The sequence below is a fragment of the Calonectris borealis genome, chromosome 1 (assembly GCF_964195595.1).
Source record: "Calonectris borealis chromosome 1, bCalBor7.hap1.2, whole genome shotgun sequence".
Classification (NCBI taxonomy): Eukaryota; Metazoa; Chordata; class Aves; order Procellariiformes; family Procellariidae; genus Calonectris; species Calonectris borealis.
This window is the reverse complement of record NC_134312.1, coordinates 186,273,488-186,293,025: the sequence shown is the minus strand read 5'-3', so window position 1 is coordinate 186,293,025 and position 19,538 is coordinate 186,273,488. Positions and strand designations below refer to the sequence as shown.

General features: G+C 37.0%; 1 protein-coding gene across 3 annotated transcripts in view; it reads left to right on the top strand.

Annotated features, from left to right (window-relative positions):
- Positions 1 to 19,538, top strand: part of VWA8 (von Willebrand factor A domain containing 8) — a 201,613-nt gene that overhangs the window by 170,979 nt on the left and 11,096 nt on the right. For all 3 annotated transcript variants that reach the window (XM_075139308.1, XM_075139307.1, XM_075139312.1), the window contains 5 exons: positions 2,711 to 2,819; positions 3,568 to 3,724; positions 6,983 to 7,091; positions 12,856 to 12,981; positions 14,774 to 14,932. In XM_075139308.1, the coding sequence (XP_074995409.1) occupies positions 2,711 to 2,819; positions 3,568 to 3,724; positions 6,983 to 7,091; positions 12,856 to 12,981; positions 14,774 to 14,932 (660 nt within the window). The remainder of the gene's footprint in view (positions 1 to 2,710; positions 2,820 to 3,567; positions 3,725 to 6,982; positions 7,092 to 12,855; positions 12,982 to 14,773; positions 14,933 to 19,538) is intronic.

The following is a 19,538-nucleotide window of genomic DNA, read 5'->3' as shown; positions in this document are numbered from 1 at the left end:
ACATCCAGTTTTGGATCCTCCCCCTTAAGTCTACCTTTCCAACAGTTTCTAACATCAAGAATTCCTCCAACCCTCAGAGGGGTGACCTGTCTATGGCTCTTCCATCTCTTTATATCTGTCATGCTGAAAAATGTATCTTTGTTCAAAAGTTTTTCTCTTCAGTTTTTTTCCTCATCCTTCCTCTGATTTCACATCCAGACTCAGTGATTTACTGTTTTACTTCTTTCTAAAATATATTTTCTATTTTAATCTAGATATTTGTTAGTCTAACTTTCACTTTATAGAGGCACCTTCAGAGCAGAGAGAAGTTGTTAGTTGTGAAAACACCTTGAAACACTTCTGTGGAGACAGGGATAGGGAGGAGAAAAGTCACTAATGGAATTATCTAAGAGCTCAAAGAAAAACCAGGAAAGTACATCCGGAAGATTTTCTTCTAAGGGCCCTACAGTGTGCTAATTTAATGCAGTTTCTAAGTGTATGGTAAATTTAAAAAACAATTATACCAGCAAACCAGTGCTAATAAAAATTGATTGTTAAAGTATTCAGATGTAGCAAAATTCTACTACCTTTTGTGTGCATAGACGTTACTTAAAAAACAAGTAAATGAATGAAACTGCTGCAGTTCACTGGCCTGACATCTACACATCTGCTGGTGGCGTTCCATTCTAGTATCCTTAAATTTTCAATTATTTTACCCAGTAACCTATTAACTATATATAAAAAAATTAGTAAGGAGGTCACATTCTTAAGCTATGATAGATTGTATTTGTCTCTTTTTCTCTCTCTCTATCGTGCAATTTTTAAAAAAGTTTTAATAGAAATCAAATGTTGGGTGTTCTGCTGTCCTTTTAAGAACAAGTCACAAATCATTATAAAATAAAAGATTTTCTATTAACCATGTGCTGTTTCAAAGTTACAAATACCTTCTTTAATCAGACCAACACTATTGTAAAATAGGTTTATATTAGAAAGTTATCTAGTACATATATACTAGAAATATTATTTGGAACAACTTATTATATGTGAGAAATATATGTGACCAACAAAGCTCTTTTGTTACAGTCACTCAAAATTTAAACAATACATGTATTTCAAAATATTTAGTGAAATTTTTTAATGGAAAAACTTGACAAAAATAGAATATGGTATTTGGATCTGATTATGGTTATGTTTGCCTCAGAGCTTCCTTTTGTAGAATTTTGAGTATTTTTTGATGAAGAACCCAGAAGGCTGAAAACGTCAAGAATTTTCTATCCTTTTATTGTTTCTCTTTACAGAATAATATTTTGTTTTGATTCATGAAGCTGACACTACAGTTTTGGTTTTATGATTTTATTTTAAACTAAGTTCAGCAATTTTTGTTGACCTGTGTTTCTGATAGTTCTGAAATCTACCGGTTATGCAAAAAAGAACTGTTTATTTTGGAGGAAATCTCTTAAACCAGAAATGTATATAACCCTAAGGGTAACATGCTGTTGTGGTTAAGTGTCTTTCTTCCTATACAAATGTTAAATTAATGTAATTTATCAGATTAGATCTTGATTTTACACTAATGACATGGTTCACAGAGGATGTATTGTACTGCTTGTAATTAATATAAATTCTATAAAGAGAAAGAAAATGATGTTTTGAATAGCTGCCAAGACACTGTTGTTAGAGCACATGTTTTCAGTTTGAAAACATGTATGGAATTCATGTCAGCATAAAGTTGAGTCTGCAAGACAGTGAATTCAAGGATTAAACTGCTCTACAGTCCCAGTGAAAACCCTGATAATGCCAGTGAAGTTCTGAGAAGGCAGTAAATTGTAGTTATTGGGGCACATAAATTCATCAGAGAATTAAATGTGTTATGTTAGATGAGAAGAGAGTTAATCTATAGATGTTAAAGACATCAGTTTTACATCTCTGTCATCAAATTTCATTAAAAAAATAAACTGGCATTAAGTTATAGAACATTAGTAACTGAAGGGCAGTTTACACATGAATCATTGATTCACTACATGACTCAGAGTTGGTAATGGGAAGAAGTATTTTTACTTCATTTAAAGTCACCCATTTAAATCCAACCCTAGCCTAAAGTGACTCAGCCCTGACCATCTGACAGCCGTTGGGTGTTCAGCCGTGCGGTGAATCGATGGGGAAAGTGCAGTCAGTAGACAAGTGTAGGAAACTCACCACTGTAGACTCCTGTGGTCATGGAGGGAAGTTAAGGATTACGTGAGCGTGTCATTTGAACTAGCCATTTACTGACAAACCTTGGAGAAGAGCATGTCGTTTCTTTAGTCCCTGTTCATGAAAGAAGGATCAATCCGCCCATCAATAAAGAATGCGGAGCTGTAGTTGGGTGTGCTTGAAACCTGTGAATGGCTGTACAGCCACGTGTTGCCACTACTATGAGAAGCATTCAAACAGCAGATCATCCTGTCTACAGGGGGATTTTGAATTATGTAGGCAATTTTCTAGTGTGGATAAGATTTGAAAGCACTGGGTGGTTCAGGTGTGGCAGTAGTCTTAGATCTGGTGTGGGTCTAAATGCGCCTCTCAGGAGCCCTGTTTTACTCTCCTGTTGTCTTCAGCAGGTAGTTGCATTTATTGAATTAATTCTGCTCCTACAGCTCTTCAGCAGACCTACTAGTATGTTATTGTTAGGTTGTTAGAGTGGTTTTCCTTGCTATAAGAGAGATTTACAGCTCTATTTTTTATTTTACAGATAACCATTCAGAGGGACAGTGGTTTGGATGTTAGCTCCCCCAAACATGGAAAAGTGGATCCAGACAACATGCCACACGTTGGTGGAAATACTTGGGCTGGTGGAACAGGTTTTTCATTCTTTTTTTTAAGGATGTCTAAAGGAGCTGCTGTGCCATCAAAAATGGATTTATACAAGGCCACCCTCTGCTTAGAGCTATTTTACTCAATACAGGGTCGCTTTATTGCCAGTGAAAAGAAGTATTTGCAGTATAAGTGCACTTAACCTGTATATAGCGGATCTCTACTTCAATTACATTTTGTTGTTGTTTCTTTTCATTGGCCATATAGAGAACCAGAAGTTTGCAGCCATAGAAACTAGGCTGAATCATTTGCCATTCTCTTAGATGTCTCTGTAGCCCCAGCAATTTAGGTAGTGTAGGCAAGAGGCACACAGAATAGGCAAAGTGCCTCCTAATTCTAAAAGGGCATGATAGTGACTGCTAGATAAAGTGGTTTGGGAACAGTGTAACCCAACAAATTCTAGGGAGAAGACAGAGTCTGAATGAATGGCTTTAAGGACCGGGAGCTTTAAGGAGATGTACAAGACTTATATGATCTATGGTCCCCTTTGTACAAGGTGGAAACCATTATGAATCCGGTCTCAAGGGACTATAAACACAATATTCTATTGGAGTTCTTCTTAACCGTCATAGCTGTTTAGTTTTGAAAATCTTTGGCAATAAATATTTCTACTGGGGATTGTTGGCAAATTCTTTGAAACATCTGTAGATATGACAACGGAAGCTTTAAAGAAAATGCATTCTTATTTATTATTGAGTGCGTATTCTTAATTATTTTTTATCTCAATCATGTTAGGTGGGAGAGACACTGCTGGGTTAGGTGGCAAAGGTGGGCCATATCGACTGGATGCTGGCCACAGGGTTTACCAAATATCTCAAGCTGAAAAGGATGCGGTGCCTGAGGAGGTTAAGAGAGCAGCTCGAGAGATGGGTGAAAAAGCCTTTAAACAGAGGTAATGTGAAAGTCTTTATTTTCTTTTCCATTTCCCAGAAGAATTTGAAAAAGATGGCTAAAAAGAATTTTCTTTCTCAACTGTATTTATCAACTACCTTACCCTGATCATTATTTAACAGAGCTTACCAGCATGTGTTTAACTGTTCTGGACAAGATGTATAGAATGTTTTATTGAATTAAGCCACACTGTTAAAATGACTGTGTGATTTGGTAGAGTAAAACATAACTACGTGAATAAGGAGACTGATGTGAATATTTGTCTTTTTTAAAAAGGGATCTACCATATGAAAATTTCTTTGAATTATGATGAATCCAGATTGTATGTTGTTAGAAATTCATCAGCTAACAAATGTCTTTCGAAATGGACCATTATAAGCAAATTGCTTGTGTTTGAAAGACCTATAGCCAAATAGTGAGATGATTTGAACTATTAGACCTCAGCAGAGAAAAAACACAGATCTTCCCAGCATTAGTGTAATGCATGGTTACTAATCAACTATTTCCCAGACTGTGCACAGAGATTCAGATTTCTTCCACTGACTGAACTCTCAAGTCAAACTCTGGTACTTTGCATAAAAAAATCAAAGTGTATTGACAGCCGTACGAAGTGAGTTTTATGTTTCAGCCCAGGACATGTTGCAATGTGAGTATCTGTCTGAAAGTAGATAGTACTAGACACAGATTAAAACATCAGAGCAAATAAATTTAGAAGCAGCTTAATCAGCTCGCATTTTGTTCCTATTAACAAGTGATTCCAATAGGGGGCAAATGTGGGTGCTGTGAGGAGCAGGTGAGATTGCCATTTGCTTCAACTGATGCTTAAATAATTAGGCTGTGAAGCATAAAGCACACACTGTACATGAATCACTGTATTTAGAAACAGCAATTTATCTATTGCATTCAGGTCAAGTTTATTTTTTAATCATGTTTTTATTACTAAATTACCTGGAGCATTTAACATTGCTGTTAGAGCATTAGTGATTAATAAAGACAGGGAAAATGTATAGATTATGTCAGTGCTTCAAAAGAAGAGACCCTGAAAGGCAAAATACCTTTTAATGGTGATTTAATTTACACAAGCAACTTACAGAAATTTGAATTAAAAACAGTCACTTAAGGTTTTGTTTTTAGCGGGATGGCAGAGCTTATTTTGTCTTTTTTCCTGGTGCTTTATGGGGGGCAAGTGGGGAGGACTATTTTTAACCCTTTCTACATCCCCATTCTTCAGAATTGCTTATCAGTTGCTTCATAATAGAAACAATTGGTATGTATGGTCTTGGATTCTGTACATCTCTACGTGCATATACACATACACATACATGGCATGCTTTGATGAGTTTCTACCTGCCTGTATGGTGATTTACAAAATTCGTGCTAGGGGGAATTCCTGGATACTGCTACGTGTTGTGGAAACAGTGCAGCTGTGTCCTGTAAAATCTGAGTATCTGTACATGAGATAACAACTCATGTCCTGCTAAAACCAGTGAGCTGGCATGTACCAGCTGTAAATGTAGCCTATTCTGAAGCCACATTTGACTTGGATTATTATTCTGTACCTCTTGGATAGTTGTGGGAACTAACAGATAAAAGTTAAGAATAGGGAGGTTGGAGTCCTCAGGCTGATGAAAAAAAAATAAGGGGGACTGCAGATTTCACTGCTTTGTTTATACATGATTATCTGGAAGGGAGAATTTTAATATGAAAGCTATTGATTGCCTTCCTGGCTAGACAGTACTTCTAGTGGAAAACATTTTAAATTGCCCTATTTCACTAGAATGAAGTTAGCACCTGCTCTTGAATAGATGCAGTATTTTTCGTGGTATTTTTCTGAACTAGCTTTCACTGTGGATTGATATAGAGTCTTAACAAAGTAAAACTGCATGTGAGGTTTGTTTTGTTTGAAACAAAAGGTTTTCTTCATTGATGTGAAGATACTGAACTCCATTGGCAGGATCCATGAAATAAAGTGTACAGCCCTGAAAGTTACCTTTTCCTGCCTCTAATGAATAGTAGTTGGCTATAATGACTATGTCTATGCAAAATTCAAAATAGAAAAAGACACGGTCATACTAAAAACAACAAAGATTTGATGTTTGATTTTAATATTATCATTAAAGGGCTAGCCTGAACAGCAATTCTCATGTATACTATATGTTCCAGGCAAGTAACTTGTGATGGTATTAAAAAACTTGTCATTAGAAATATAACTAGCCTATACATACTTTACTATCCATTTGCAGTTCATTTAAAAATCAGTATTTTCAAAACGGTGTGAGTGAGGTTATGCTGTTGTGAAGTGCTTGTTTGAAATGAGCTGTGCACAGATAGGCCAATGAGGACTGAACCCAGCCACGTGCTGAGTGGTCGGGTGGCCAGATACACAATTGCTGCCTCGCTACATGGTGCTGGGTCAAGGAAAATATCAAATGGTGCACGCTCCCAGCATATCCACCTGTCCCCTAGCTCGTTCTTCACCATTAGACCTCTGTAATTACATTCCAATTGTGAGTTTCACCAGTTTAAGAGTATCTGCTTAGCTACAATGTTGAGAAGAATGATACAGAGCTTTAAGTGGGCACATCTTAACTTATAGAAAAAGCATGTGTCTGTTTTTATGGTGCAGATGTTGCACGCTCTGTTAGGCCTCTGGACAGGATAGCGTTCAGTGACATGACTCATTTTTTTGTGGGGGAGCACATTTTTGTTAATGTTTATTTAAAACTTCTTTGTTTCAAGGTTTCATCATTTTATGAAGCAGAAAGATAGGTATTTGAGACAGAGTTACTAGTTGTAGATCTCCAAGGACAGATTTTATGGTGTGTCTTTACTTAACCTTTGTGTTAAAGCATGGATCGTGATATGTTTAAAATACTCCGACGGTGAAGTAATGAATAGGTACTCATGATCCTTTTATGTACAGATAGCAACACCTGAGCCAATAAAACCTTTAGAATTTGATCACAGTTTTCAGAACATCTGATTTATTTCCCAAACGTTAAAGCAGATTAGGAGAGAGACAAAGGATAAGTAACTTTAATAAAGTTTTAATGTGATGCAATCACTGTAGGCATTGGTGATCACCTACCTTGTCAAAAATTCACAAAAGCAGCTGCCACTTCTTTGATTTGTCTCTTGTGTGTGGTTATTACAGTCTGAATTGCCCTGTTATCAAGTAAATAAACTTGTAATTTACATACGTAAATGGATGATATGCTTGTTTCCTAAACTGCTCTTAGCTCCCTGTTCTTTGCTTTAGATTGAAAGAGATTCAGATGAGTGAATATGATGCATCAACTTACGAAAGGTTCTCTGGAGCAGTCCGACGTCAAGTTCAGTCACTCCGCATCATCTTAGACAATCTGCAGGTAATCTTAGATTCACTGATACAGGAGCACGGTGAGCTCATTAGATTAGGCCCCAAATACTATCCTGCTAATATCCTGTTACCATCTGATGATGCTAAAAGCAGATTCAGGTTATAATCATGGTTAGGAAAAACAGTCTCATATTACTATTTCAAAGGCAGCTTTTAAGTGGATCTCAGTGCTCGTCTCTACAAGTTACAGTATTCCCGTACCACAGCTTACAGAGATTACTTATTCAGGAGCACGATTTTGTGAAAGAAAATACTATACGTTATTAAAAGAATATGTGATGGTGTGTAGAGCACAGCCTTTGTCTTTACCTCCTGTCCAAAAGACATTTTTAGCTGAAAAGTGCAAATGCTATAGATGTTAAAAGAAACACCCACTCCAGGTGGGTGCTTTTCTGCATACGCAGCTGAAAACATGAATTTTTCTCAGGTTTGTTTTTAACTCTTGCTAATAAAAATAGGTATAGCCCAAATCTCCTCAGTGGAAGCTGACCAAAACAACCAGTTTGCCTTTCTTCTAGTAATTGGTCTTGTGGTTGTTCCAGGTTTTATTAACACTAGTGTTCATATACAGGGTAAATAAAATAAAAAGTGCATTGTTTCTAGGAGGAATCTGCTAATCTTCAGTGAAAATGAAAGGAAAATTAGTTTTACTCCTTATAAGACATCTCTGATTAAAAATATTTCTGTTGAAGGCTACCAACCACTGGTATACATATAGTTTATTAGTTAGTCACTGTGCTGTGTCTAATCTGTCTTCTTACTTCAGCAATAAAACTGAAATATAGAAAGAAATTACTTTGTATGATCGACAGACTCCTCCTGGGTCAAAAAATCCAATCCCCTGGTATTGCAAGTAAGAAAGGTAACATTTTTCTTTGCCGTACTTATATCTTTAAGCCGTTGTAACTTCAACAACGCTGCTATAATCACATATATACACAGAGAACCATTAGCCAGTTTTATTATGAATGTATCAATTCAGAGTTCATATGTTATATATATGAATATATATATATGATGTTCATATAATGAACATTTAAGTTCATTATCTAGTTCATATAATGAACATTTAAGATGGTCATGATTAGGTGATTCATGCACCTAATATGGCTTTTGGCTTGTAAAGACAGGTTTCAACTGAAAAAATTTAGATATAAATCTCAGTTTTCCCTACATCATTTATATCTAGGTGCTAGATGTTTCTAGTAGACATGCCCCTAGAAACACACTCTAGGTGTGAAGTGAATAAGTAAATCTTCAGTTTAAAGTGTTTTTTTTTAGTCTGCCTTATCTATTCCTTGGAGCCTAAATTCTTACATTCAGGGATCACATTAATCATAATCAAAATATAACATATTAAAATATAAGGAGACGTATCCTGTTGCTTTGTTAAAAAGGTCATTTTAATATCAAGGCAAAGTCTTATAAGCCTCAGTATTTTATAAGACTTTGCTAACTTCCTGGCGAAATCTATAACAGCTAACCACAGAGCTATTAAATGTACTTTATGATGAAAAAACAAACTCACTGAATTTGGAAAAGCTAGATTGTAGAATAAGAGCAATAATGAAAGCAAATTTTTGACTTTATAAATTTTTATACGGATTTTGGTAGGTTTTTTTATTAGAAGATGCACTAGGAAAATGAAGATAAACGATAACAGGAATTACTTAGTTGCAAAATGCTTTCTGTTAATTGGGAAGCTCAGTCCAAGCACGTTTCATGTTATCTTTCTGAGAAGAAAAAAATGTATTTGAATTCTTCAGCATGGTAAGTCATTCAACCCTGATGAAGGACTATGCTTCTGTCTCCCCTTTTTTCTGGATAGTCCTACGTACACTGAGGGTTCTCGGTAAAACTGTTTTCTTCCTGTTATCAGTCAGACATTCCTCATTTCTCAAATAAGTCAATGGCACAGTCAATTGCAGTAAACTTTGCAGCTCAGATGTCTGTGTGTTTTTAACTTTGTGAAAATCCCAGTGCTCAGTAGAGAACGCTTTTGACTTTTTAAAAATGTTTGAGTTTGCTTTGTTTCAAACTCAGTGTGTTCACATGATGGAAATATATTGTCCATGTTTATTTAACCTGGTTTTTCTTTTCAACGTATGCCTTTTCATTGTTAGGTTTGTGGGTTTTTTTAAAAATACATTCCTTTGATTAAATTTTACATCCCCAGAGTCAAGAGGCTGGGATTCAGATCCAGTTGTTGATGGCAAAAATTAGCAGCAGCAGGAGGAGATGTTTGGAATAGGCTGATCTTTGAAAGTGATACATAAGTACAGTTTGAGAATGTAATTTCAGTGTTCATTTTACTTTGCATAACTCACTGATCTCTGTCAGCTCTTTGAACAACTTTAACAAAACATTACGAGTTGTCGTTTATCTTCTGTAGAAGTAGCAAAGCCAGAAGTCCAGGAAATCCGGTCAATGATGAGCTTTCTTTTCTCTCCTAGTGCTGGCCAAACCCTGAATAAAGCTTGTCTGTCTGAACTCCAGATTCAAAAGCTTGTGGTCAGTCAGTCACTCAGAAAGGCCTTCTTAGATTTTAGATTACTTGCCTTCCAGAAAGTACTTCTCTTTTTATTGACTATTAGAGGGAATCTGGGGCAATTGTCCCTATAGCTTCTTAGCATCATTTAGGCACCTACATTTAAACTGGGCAAACCTGAGCCTGAGTCACCGAGCCTACTGGGGCTCTGTCTGATTTAGACCATGTGGGAACTGTCTGGTCATAGCAAGAATAAGATAGTGGCAGTCCTATGATAAACATGGCCCAGAGAGCTGACGATGCGAAAACCCTGTGCCTTGTCAGCTGTAGTTTTCTGATTTCAGCAGCCAAGGGAACAAATTCATAATGTTTTCCCAGAAACAAATGCAGACCACAACTGGCAGTATTTCATACCATCCTATACCATTACGAGTTACATATTTAGGTGTCATCACTTCACGTACACAACTTTTTCTGTGATATTTACAGACATCACAGTTATATTTTGTAAATATGCCTTTGATATCTTTCAGTGAAAAGAATTACTGCAGTGGTGTATTGTGATCAGCCATTGCCATGCTGATAAGATATGGGATCTAGCACATTTTTCCAATTTCAAAAGCAACACAATTGAATATATATACAATATTTTTCATCAATATGGTCACAGTATGTTGCAATAGTAATTGGTTGTATGCCCTTTCTAGTAAAATATCAAAGCAAGGTATATATGTAATAGTTCTGTTTTTCTTTTAAAATTGTAAGTCCTTTTAAACTTATGTTGCTTTTAAGCTTATGAAAATTATATATTGAAAATGCTTTGCAGCTTTTCTGTAATGTATATGTGCATTGTATAACACTCGTGCTTAAGGGGATTTTTTTCAGCTTTTGTAAAAGGAAATAAATTCTTAGGAATTCTGCATGGAAGAGGCAGATGTTAAGTAGTCTAAATAATTTTAGCATTATTTTGGAAGGAAGTTAGATCAGATTTTGTCAGCATTCTTTCCTATTTTAGGAATGTGTTCCTCCAATAAAATTTCTGTTCAAATTCTGGCTTTTGTTGCATAATCTTCAAAAGGTATTAAATGGTTTTTAACTATGTCCATAGTTAAAAGCAATTTTCTTCTCACACTGCTGTTCCTTGAACAGCAAATAGCCACAAAGCTAAAGCATTGTCAATGAAAACAGTCGTGAAACTAGTTGAGAATTTGCTCAATTAGCCGAAACTTTATAATCTTCTATTTTTTGTCCCTCCTGCCTACTGAAAGGAAGCAAATGAAAAAAATTTGACAAAACAGCAGCCCTAAGGAAGCATTAAGGATCTACCTCTGTTCCAGTATTTGTAACGGCTAGAATGACTAGGAACAAAGTCATCTCATCTGCACCATCCTGGAAGGTGCATGATTCATTTTAGACAGGCTCTGCTCACTCAACAGCATGTTGTCTCCAGGAGCATTTTTTAATGGTTAGTCAAAGTGTTGTTGAAATTTGCCATGGGTTATCCCACTGTGTTTTTCACAGCAGGAAAACTCCTACAGTGTGACATTTTGGTGGAGCACGTAGAGGTCACCTGGAATTTGCAGGTGTCTTTTTGTGGTATTACACAACTGTTTGGGCAACAAAGGAATCAATAATCCTAGGGAAGAAGGGACTTCAAATTTCATCCCGAGAATATTTAATGATAGTGGAAACTGCTAGTTGGTGGTACAAACTCATGGATGCCCCACTGCCAAAGTGGGTTAAAGCTAGGTTGACTGTAGCACCATGAAAATGCATCAGAGGGCACGACTGACTGAATTCACAACCTAAGAAATCTTTTCTGCTTTCCCCTTCTGTGATTTGCTAAAAGGCTGAGGTTTCCATATATTGGCATTATTTTTGCCTCCCATCAGGAAGCATCTGTAAAGCTTTTGACAGAACCTAACTAAAAAAACTGCTTGTCACAACTATGTTAATTCTATGCTGTAAAATTAACTAATCAAAACATTTTCCTTGTGGTTTTGTACTCTTTCTGCCCACTTACTTTCATAGGTATGTAGTCCATTAGTCTTGCCTAACTATAGGCAATAGACAGTAGTCCAGAACTCCTTCTTTCATACACACCAAAAGGAAAAACTCATAAATTTTGACCAAAGCAAATTCAAAGATTCTCCGAGGCTTAAGAAGCCATCATCTGACTACTCAGACTGTACAAAATTATAAAGATTGTCCTGTCAAATCCCAGGCCTGCAGTTTACTGGGGATTTGTAATGTAACACTTCCTGCTCCTCAGAGAGCAACTATTTTCATTCCTGAGAACCAATGTTTAAGGCAGTTTGTGTCTTGCTGGGTATTTAATTTTCTTCCAGCTGCTGACCAGCAATTTGCTGAGAGTGCAAATGTGTTATACATACATAAATTTAAAATCTTCTTTCCTTGCTGGGCTTACTACTAGGATGAGCAACTTCAACGCGAAGATTTAAGCAGAAATGAAATAAACCATGAAACCTATATATGCAGACTTTGCTGTCTTTAGATGGATCTTATGTATTATGAACCATGATGAAGCTATCCATTGAAAACATTCCTAAATATGTTGTTTATAATATTAAAACACTTGAGTCTTCAATCTTAAATGCTTGCTTCTATGTATAGGAGTTCCATGAATATTTGAGTTCCTGGGTTGTAATGCATGTTCATCAAGTCAGGCTGTAGGTAACCAGTGTTCTTTAAAAGAAAAAAAAGAAACATTAAGTGGACTGTCTCTTGAGTATCATAATTTTCAAGGTTTTTATTTTAAAATGTAAATATAGTTTGTTATGAATATTACTTTAAAAGAAACCACTTACCATTACCTAAGGTAAATACTACTTAGTTTTACCTTTAAGTCACCCAGTGTTTTTTTCTTGCGCTGCTTGGCTGGAAAGCACATAACAAATGGTCAGATATGCATGTCCCCCTGGTTGTATGTATTTCTGCACAGGCTACACAGATTTCCAGCATATTTGCAAGAAAAAAGGTTAACATTTCTGCAGTCCCTGGTTAAACTCCCATGTATGAAACTACTTAAGACAAAATTACAGAGGGAAGGTATTCTTTGTCAGTGTTAATTTTTCTTTCAGAAAAAAAGAGCAATACAGGTATGAAAATGTGTTTGGATTTCTTTGACTTATGCCAGAACTACCACATCATTACAAAGAAAATTCATTCATATGTCACGTTCAGTATGTCTTAAATTGCTTAAAATCAAATCACTGAGTGAATTAAGTTTTCTTTTCTGTTGTAGGCCAAGGGTAAGGAAAGACAATGGCTGAGACACCAAGCTGTTGGAGAGCTAGATGATGCCAAAATCATTGATGGGCTGACAGGAGAAAAAGCCATATATAAACGACGGGGAGAACTTGAGCCACAAGTAAGTATCCAACAAGTAGCAGAGGAAGGTAGGGAAGTGCTTAACCAGTTTGCTGTTTTAATAGTGGCTGTACAAATACAAGTGGAATTTCAGTGAGTTATAGGGATGAGAAACTCAGAAGAATCTTGGGAAGATTGGGAGGAATCGTGGGAAGTCCCTGAGACAGAGGCAACCACAAGATGGAAGATTTGCTTCTCTTCTTATAGTCATACACATGTATTTGCTATTTGCCACTCTCAGAGAGAGGATGCTGATCTAGGCAGTCCTTTGTTTTGATCCAGTGCAACAGTTTTTATGTTCTTATTTTATATTTGATTGAGCTGAAGGCAATTAGCACAAAACATTTCCCTGATACCCTGGGAAGTTTAAAAAAAAAAATTTTACTAATGTCTTCTCCTTATTCCATGATATGCAAAGAATTTTAACTTCCACAGATACTTGGATTTACAAGAATAAAAACTATAATGGGAAAAAAGTGTGAGGAAAAGCCATTAAGATACGATAAAGTTGTCTGTCTTATGGCTCAATTCAGCCATTCCTTAGAAGACATTATGGTTAGGCCCGTGTGAGTCAGCAACAGAGAAACCAACTTGAATCAGACCAACAAAACCTGGCCAAAATTGGTGGGGCTAGTCCATAATATTTAACAGTAATACTTAATGACAGATTGCAGTTTTTAACTACACTAAGAATTTTTTTTAAATAGCTGAGTACATCTTTTTGCACGTCAGCTACCCACATCTGATGAATCCCTGGTGTTATTTTTTATGCTACTTGGTCCTGATGTCTGTTGCTTTGAACAGTTTAGGGAACTTGGCACTGCCTGTGTGAAAAATCAATAAGGGAAAAGTGATTAGATCTTAATTTCTCATTTTTTTCAAAATGTATTTACTCAATGTATCAGTTTTAAGGCTTTGTAAAAATAGTTCAATTAGGAAAAAAAGGGACACTTTTAGGTTTTGAATAAAAAATAAAATAAATGCAGGATTTAATGGGCCCTCTCGCTCCCTTTGTTTTTGGGAGGACAGGGATGCCACAGTCCATTACGAGAGTAATTAAAAGAATAAAACACTCAAATGCTTGCAACCCACTACAGGTAAAAGAAACACTTTAGTTATTTGTTTTTAATGTGACTCGTTTTTTGCCGGATCATCTTTAATAGCCTTGTACTTGAATCCAGACTCATCTCATTGCACACTAAATAAAACACCTCCCTTGAACATACTGTGCCAAAAATTGTTAAAACAGATGGGGATTGATTTCAGGAAAAAATAATGGTTTCAGCATCAGAATGAAGAAGAAACTAATAGTTAATCAGAACAAGATTTCAAACATTTTTGGAATGTTATTAACCTCAGCAGACAAGTTTTTACAGTCTTATACGGGTCCCTGATAATACCGTAAGCCAAGGAAAGCATTTCCATTATGAGCCTTGGCAGAAAGAGCAAATTCGAGAGTCTCTTTACTGAAATAAAATGTTAAGAATCAAAACTGAGGCAGAAAAAGTATTTTCCTGTCAAGCATGCATGGAATTTTTCGAGGTATTTTGTTTCCAGTCATTGAAGGTAAGGGGGAAGAATGAATTGAGATATCTGTTAAGTAACTGGTTTGAAACAGTTAGAAAAAAGCTTAAAATGTTTTTGTTCTTTTTTAAAAAATAATCAGTGTTTGCTGGATAAAAGCTTCTTGCTTTGCAAAGTGCGTTGGGTTCTCTTTCTGAAATGTTTTATCCTTGCCGATGTTTAGCTTTCCCATTTAGATTGTGTTTTTTTCTGCTATGTTTCCCTGCCAGCCTGGGAGCCCCCAGCAGAAACCTAAACGCTTGCGCCTGGTGGTGGATGTTTCTGGTAGTATGTACCGCTTTAACGGGGTGGACGGACGACTGGAACGCTCCATGGAGGCTGTCTGCATGGTCATGGAAGCTTTTGAGAATTATGAGCACAAATTCAAGGTAATCACAGCTGGTCTAGGATCTCTGTGGTTATTGCACAGGCTGTGTGGAGCAGTGGAAAAAGTGTTTCAGCAGTCAGTCTAGCCAAAGGACATTATTCATTCCCGCAAGGAAATAAAGACATTAATCTGTTTCTAGCAACATGAAAAATAATACTAGTGAATGGATAAGAAACATTACACGCTTCAGCAGGGGAGAATTCAATCTAAGACTTTTAAGACTTTGATTTAGTGAAATATGCTGCCTTTTTCTGTATTTATCTGTTTGTTTGTTTCTGTGAGCAGAAATGCTTAACCCTACAGAACATAAGTAAATACGAGCTTCAGGACATGCAAGGATGCCCAGCCTTTCCATCTGCCTAGAGTACAGACAGTAGTACTTTGTCATGGGAGAAGACCAAACTTCTTTGTCCATTACTTGTGTTCTCTTCCAGTTACCTGAAACCAAAAAAAAAAAAAATTCTTATACTGAAAGTTATTAGGTTCCAAATGTTATTTAATGGTAGCCTGCAAAGGAAATGTAAATAAATTTTATACTCTTTTTTGTCTCAGTAAGCCTAAGCAAGGTCTAGGGTGTGTTTTTTAACCTTAAAAAAGACAGGAATACCCAGTCTCGAGTTAATTCTTGACAAACTCTATGTTTAATGGAAGAATAAAGATGTCCAATGCCTTTACTGAAGAAACATCTCAAACATAAGACTTAAAATACATCTGAACAAAATGTAAAATCTCCTAAACAAAATTAATAGAAAACTTAGCCAGATCAATTCAGTCAGGTCTGCTTCACATTGTTCCTCTGGCAGCATAGTCCTACAGGTTTCTCTTCTTCTGTAGAATCTCCTGTACAAAACCAGGCCATATGGAGGCATGTACTTCTAGAATGTCTTCTAAAGTACAATCATGCAGACTTCCATTTGTCAGGGAAAAGGCTATAAAAGGAAACAGGCATTATGTTTTTAGCCTACTTTCCTAAGGAAACGAGGTGTGTGCTACCATATTCTCTGGCAGTCATGCTTTCTCCTCTTTAAACATGCTTAAACAGAGTATGTTGCCCAATTTCAGATTTGAAACAGTGGTTTCATTCCCAAAGACACTAAATTCCTGCAAATGTAATGAAAATAGGCCAGATAGAGAGTTTGTTTGTATTCCTGTTGGAGAAAAATGCTGTAACTATAAGTTTAGACCGTAGCCCAGAGAAGCCATGTGGGAACTCAACTATAATTAAGAAAATAATGGGAAATGAGGGGTTTATTGGTTCAACTGCTCATGTATCTCCTGCTCACTGATAATAAAAAAGTCGATGACAGATATTAAGAAGGCAGTGTAATTACACAACACAATTTGTGTAACTTGGTAAATCGGGCATATCTGAGCAACATGCGTATTAGTATGGCCAAATGCAGGATCATCCACAAAGGAAGACAAAATAGAAGTTGTAGACACAAGGATAAATATGATCTATTGGGGTATAGTCAACATGGTTTTTGTAAAGGGAAGTAATGCATTCTGAAGAGTCTATATGTATGTGACAAGCAGGGTTGGTTAATAGAGTCTCCTTATCCAAAAGCATTTGACAAAGTCCCTCACTAGAGGCACATGAAGAAATGATACTGCTTTGGGGATAAAAGGGAAAGCCTTCAGATGGATGAACTACTCCTTAAAATATAGAAAACAGACTAAGTGGTCATTTTTTAGCGTGAAGAAGTGAAGGGAGGTCACTGGTGGAACTGCATTGGGATTTGTGCTAGAGCCCATGTTGTTATGTTGTTCTGTATATTCATAAGTGATCTGTAAAAGGGGATGGATAGTGAGTGACAAAAGCTGAAGTTATTTGGGAAAACGAAAAGGGAAATCCAGCTGCAAGAAGTTGGAGAAGGACCTGGCCATAAATGGTGACTGGGAAATAAAATGGCAGATGGTGTTCAGTGCTATTAAATGTGAAGTGCTGCCAATGGAAGAAAGCAATTCTGATTTTAAATACACAGCGAGGAAGTCTAAGCTATCTGTTAGTGCTCACTCTCGGTTATATATTAGTACTCAACAAAGAAATCTTGTAATTATGTTGTATGTTTCTTTGAACACTCAGTGCCCACCAGCTGTCTAAAAAAGCTTATTAAATGTTAGAAACTATTAGCAAAAGAACAGAGAATAAAGCAGAAAGCATCAGAATGTCACTGTAAACATCCATAGTACATTCACATCAGGAGTAATGTGTGCAATTTTGGTCCCCCATCTCACAAAAGTTCTTGTAGAGCTGAAAAAGAAGAGAGGGTGACAAACATTACAAAGGGTATGGAAGCGTCCCCATACAATAAATAGCTTAATAGGCAAGAACTGCTCAGTTTGGAGGAGGTAGAAGTGAAGGAGCTGATAAAATCTTGAGTAAAAACAGTGACCAGAAGACAGTTGTTCATTCTGTTCTACTACAGCCATTCTGCTCTTTTTATGAACAATGAATTATTTTACGTTTACACAACAGAGGACAGTGGCTTAGAAGGTGATGACACTGAAAAAAGATGTAGTGCAGTGGTAGATAGCCAGCTGTTCTTATTTCCAGTGCAGCTCTATAGCTGAGAACCCCATCATGACCCTCAGGTGCATGGTAAAGGAATAACATGTGGAAGTAGACAGACAGACAGCCCACTGTGCAGAATTAGTAAGATCATTAAGAGCTGTCTTCAGTTCTGGGATTTTAAAATCTGTTTCATTACCTTTCAAATCCCTCTGTGTCTATGACAGATTATTATATTTTGCTTGGCAATAGTTGCTATTGGCCAGTGTTTTGCCCCGCACATAGATGAAACCCTGTATTTGGCCGTGCAAATAGCTCAAAATGCAGTTAGTTGTAACAGTAAATGTGCCTCTCTAACAACCACTTGCCATTTATAAAAACACTTACACAAAAAACATGTGCAGTTATTAGATGTGAAAATTGCCACTCTTTGATTATAGTAAGACAGGAGTAGTAATATCCTTACAATCTCTGAGTCAAGAGAGCTCTGAGGCCAATTTTATACTTAAAATAACAGTGGTGAGGAAGATGCTGGAAATTTTAGTGACATACTGAGGAAAAAAAGTTGTCATCAGCTGCTACATCTGTTCAACTTCAATTGCCTCTAGGGTAACTCTCCTGCATTTAAGGGCTCCTTCCACTGGATAGAGAACTTTGGGGGGCCAGTAACAGCCCCTTGATTCAAGGCTGGCCAGATCCAGTGTGAACTGCTGCTTTTGCCCAAGGGAAGAGAAGTATTTTTCTTCCTCCACATCTCTCTGTGCTGCCTCATTGGGATTTGATTCACTCTAAGCATAATATCTACAAGAGTAGACCAGAGATGACTAGGACAGCAAACAAGATGTGGCCTTATGTTTCACTGGCCACTGAAGTCATCCCCCAAAATAAGCACAAACAGAGGTATTTATTAACTGGTCACATTTGAACCATATTCTTGACATGATCCAATGATTAGGCTAAAGTATTTCTTTTTAACCCACATTTCACAGTCCTTTCATATGAGAAATCACCCGTGCATGTGCTGATGGACTCTTTGAGTCATTCCTTTAATAAAAATAAATAACATTTCTGAAATCTCCAGCTCAAAAATACAGATTTTTGTGTGTGTGTGCATAATCTGGTATGGCAGTTGCTACACCTGCATGAATGAGATCAATAACCAGAACATGTGCCAGTTCCTCAGTTTCTAATGAGTTTCTAATTAGGTTTTCCAAAGAGTAAGAGAGCCAGTGATTGTTTTAAAATATCAGTGACTCCAGTCTGTAAAACACTGACACTTTGCAAGATGCTGCTAATTTTTCTCAGGACAAAGCTGAAGTTTGGGTATATCTGCAAAAATACATTTCTTATGTTTAAAAGAGGAACCATATAAAAAAAGAGAAAAGATCACACAATCATGTTGTGTGCAATGAGAAATCTGCAATTTCTCACTTTTTTCTTTCTCTTCCTTATCCTCTTCTTGCCTTCCAAGAGTGGTTTTATAAAAATAGACTTTTTTGGCCTTTAGATATGCCTGCTGTTATCTGTTCTTGTTGTAGCCCCATCTGCAAGGGTCACAACAACATATGCTGCAAATTTGAGGGGTTTCTTGTTGTGGTTTAGCCCCAGCCAGCAACTAAACACCATGCAGCTGCTTGCTCATGTCCCCCCTCTGGTCGGATGGGGGAGAGAATCAGGAGGACGCAAGTAGGAAAACTCATGGGTTGAGATAAAAACAGTTTAATAATTGAAATAAAACAAAGTAGAACAGTAATAATAACAATGATAACAACAACAACAGAATGTACAAAGCAGGCGATGCACAATGCAACTGCTCACCACCTGCTGACCGATGCCCCGCGTGTCCCGAACCGCAAGAGGCCCCCTCCCCAGTTTTTGTACTGAGCATGATGTCACATGGTATGGAATACCCCATTGGCCAGCTGGGTCAACCGCCCCGGCTATGCTCCCCGCCAGCTTCCCGTGCACCTGGTAGAACATGGTAAGCTGAAAAGTCCCTGGTGCAAGCACCACCCAGCAACAACCAAAGCGTCAATGAGCCATCAACGCTCCTCTCATACCAAACCCAAAACACAGCACCCCCCTCAGCCACCAG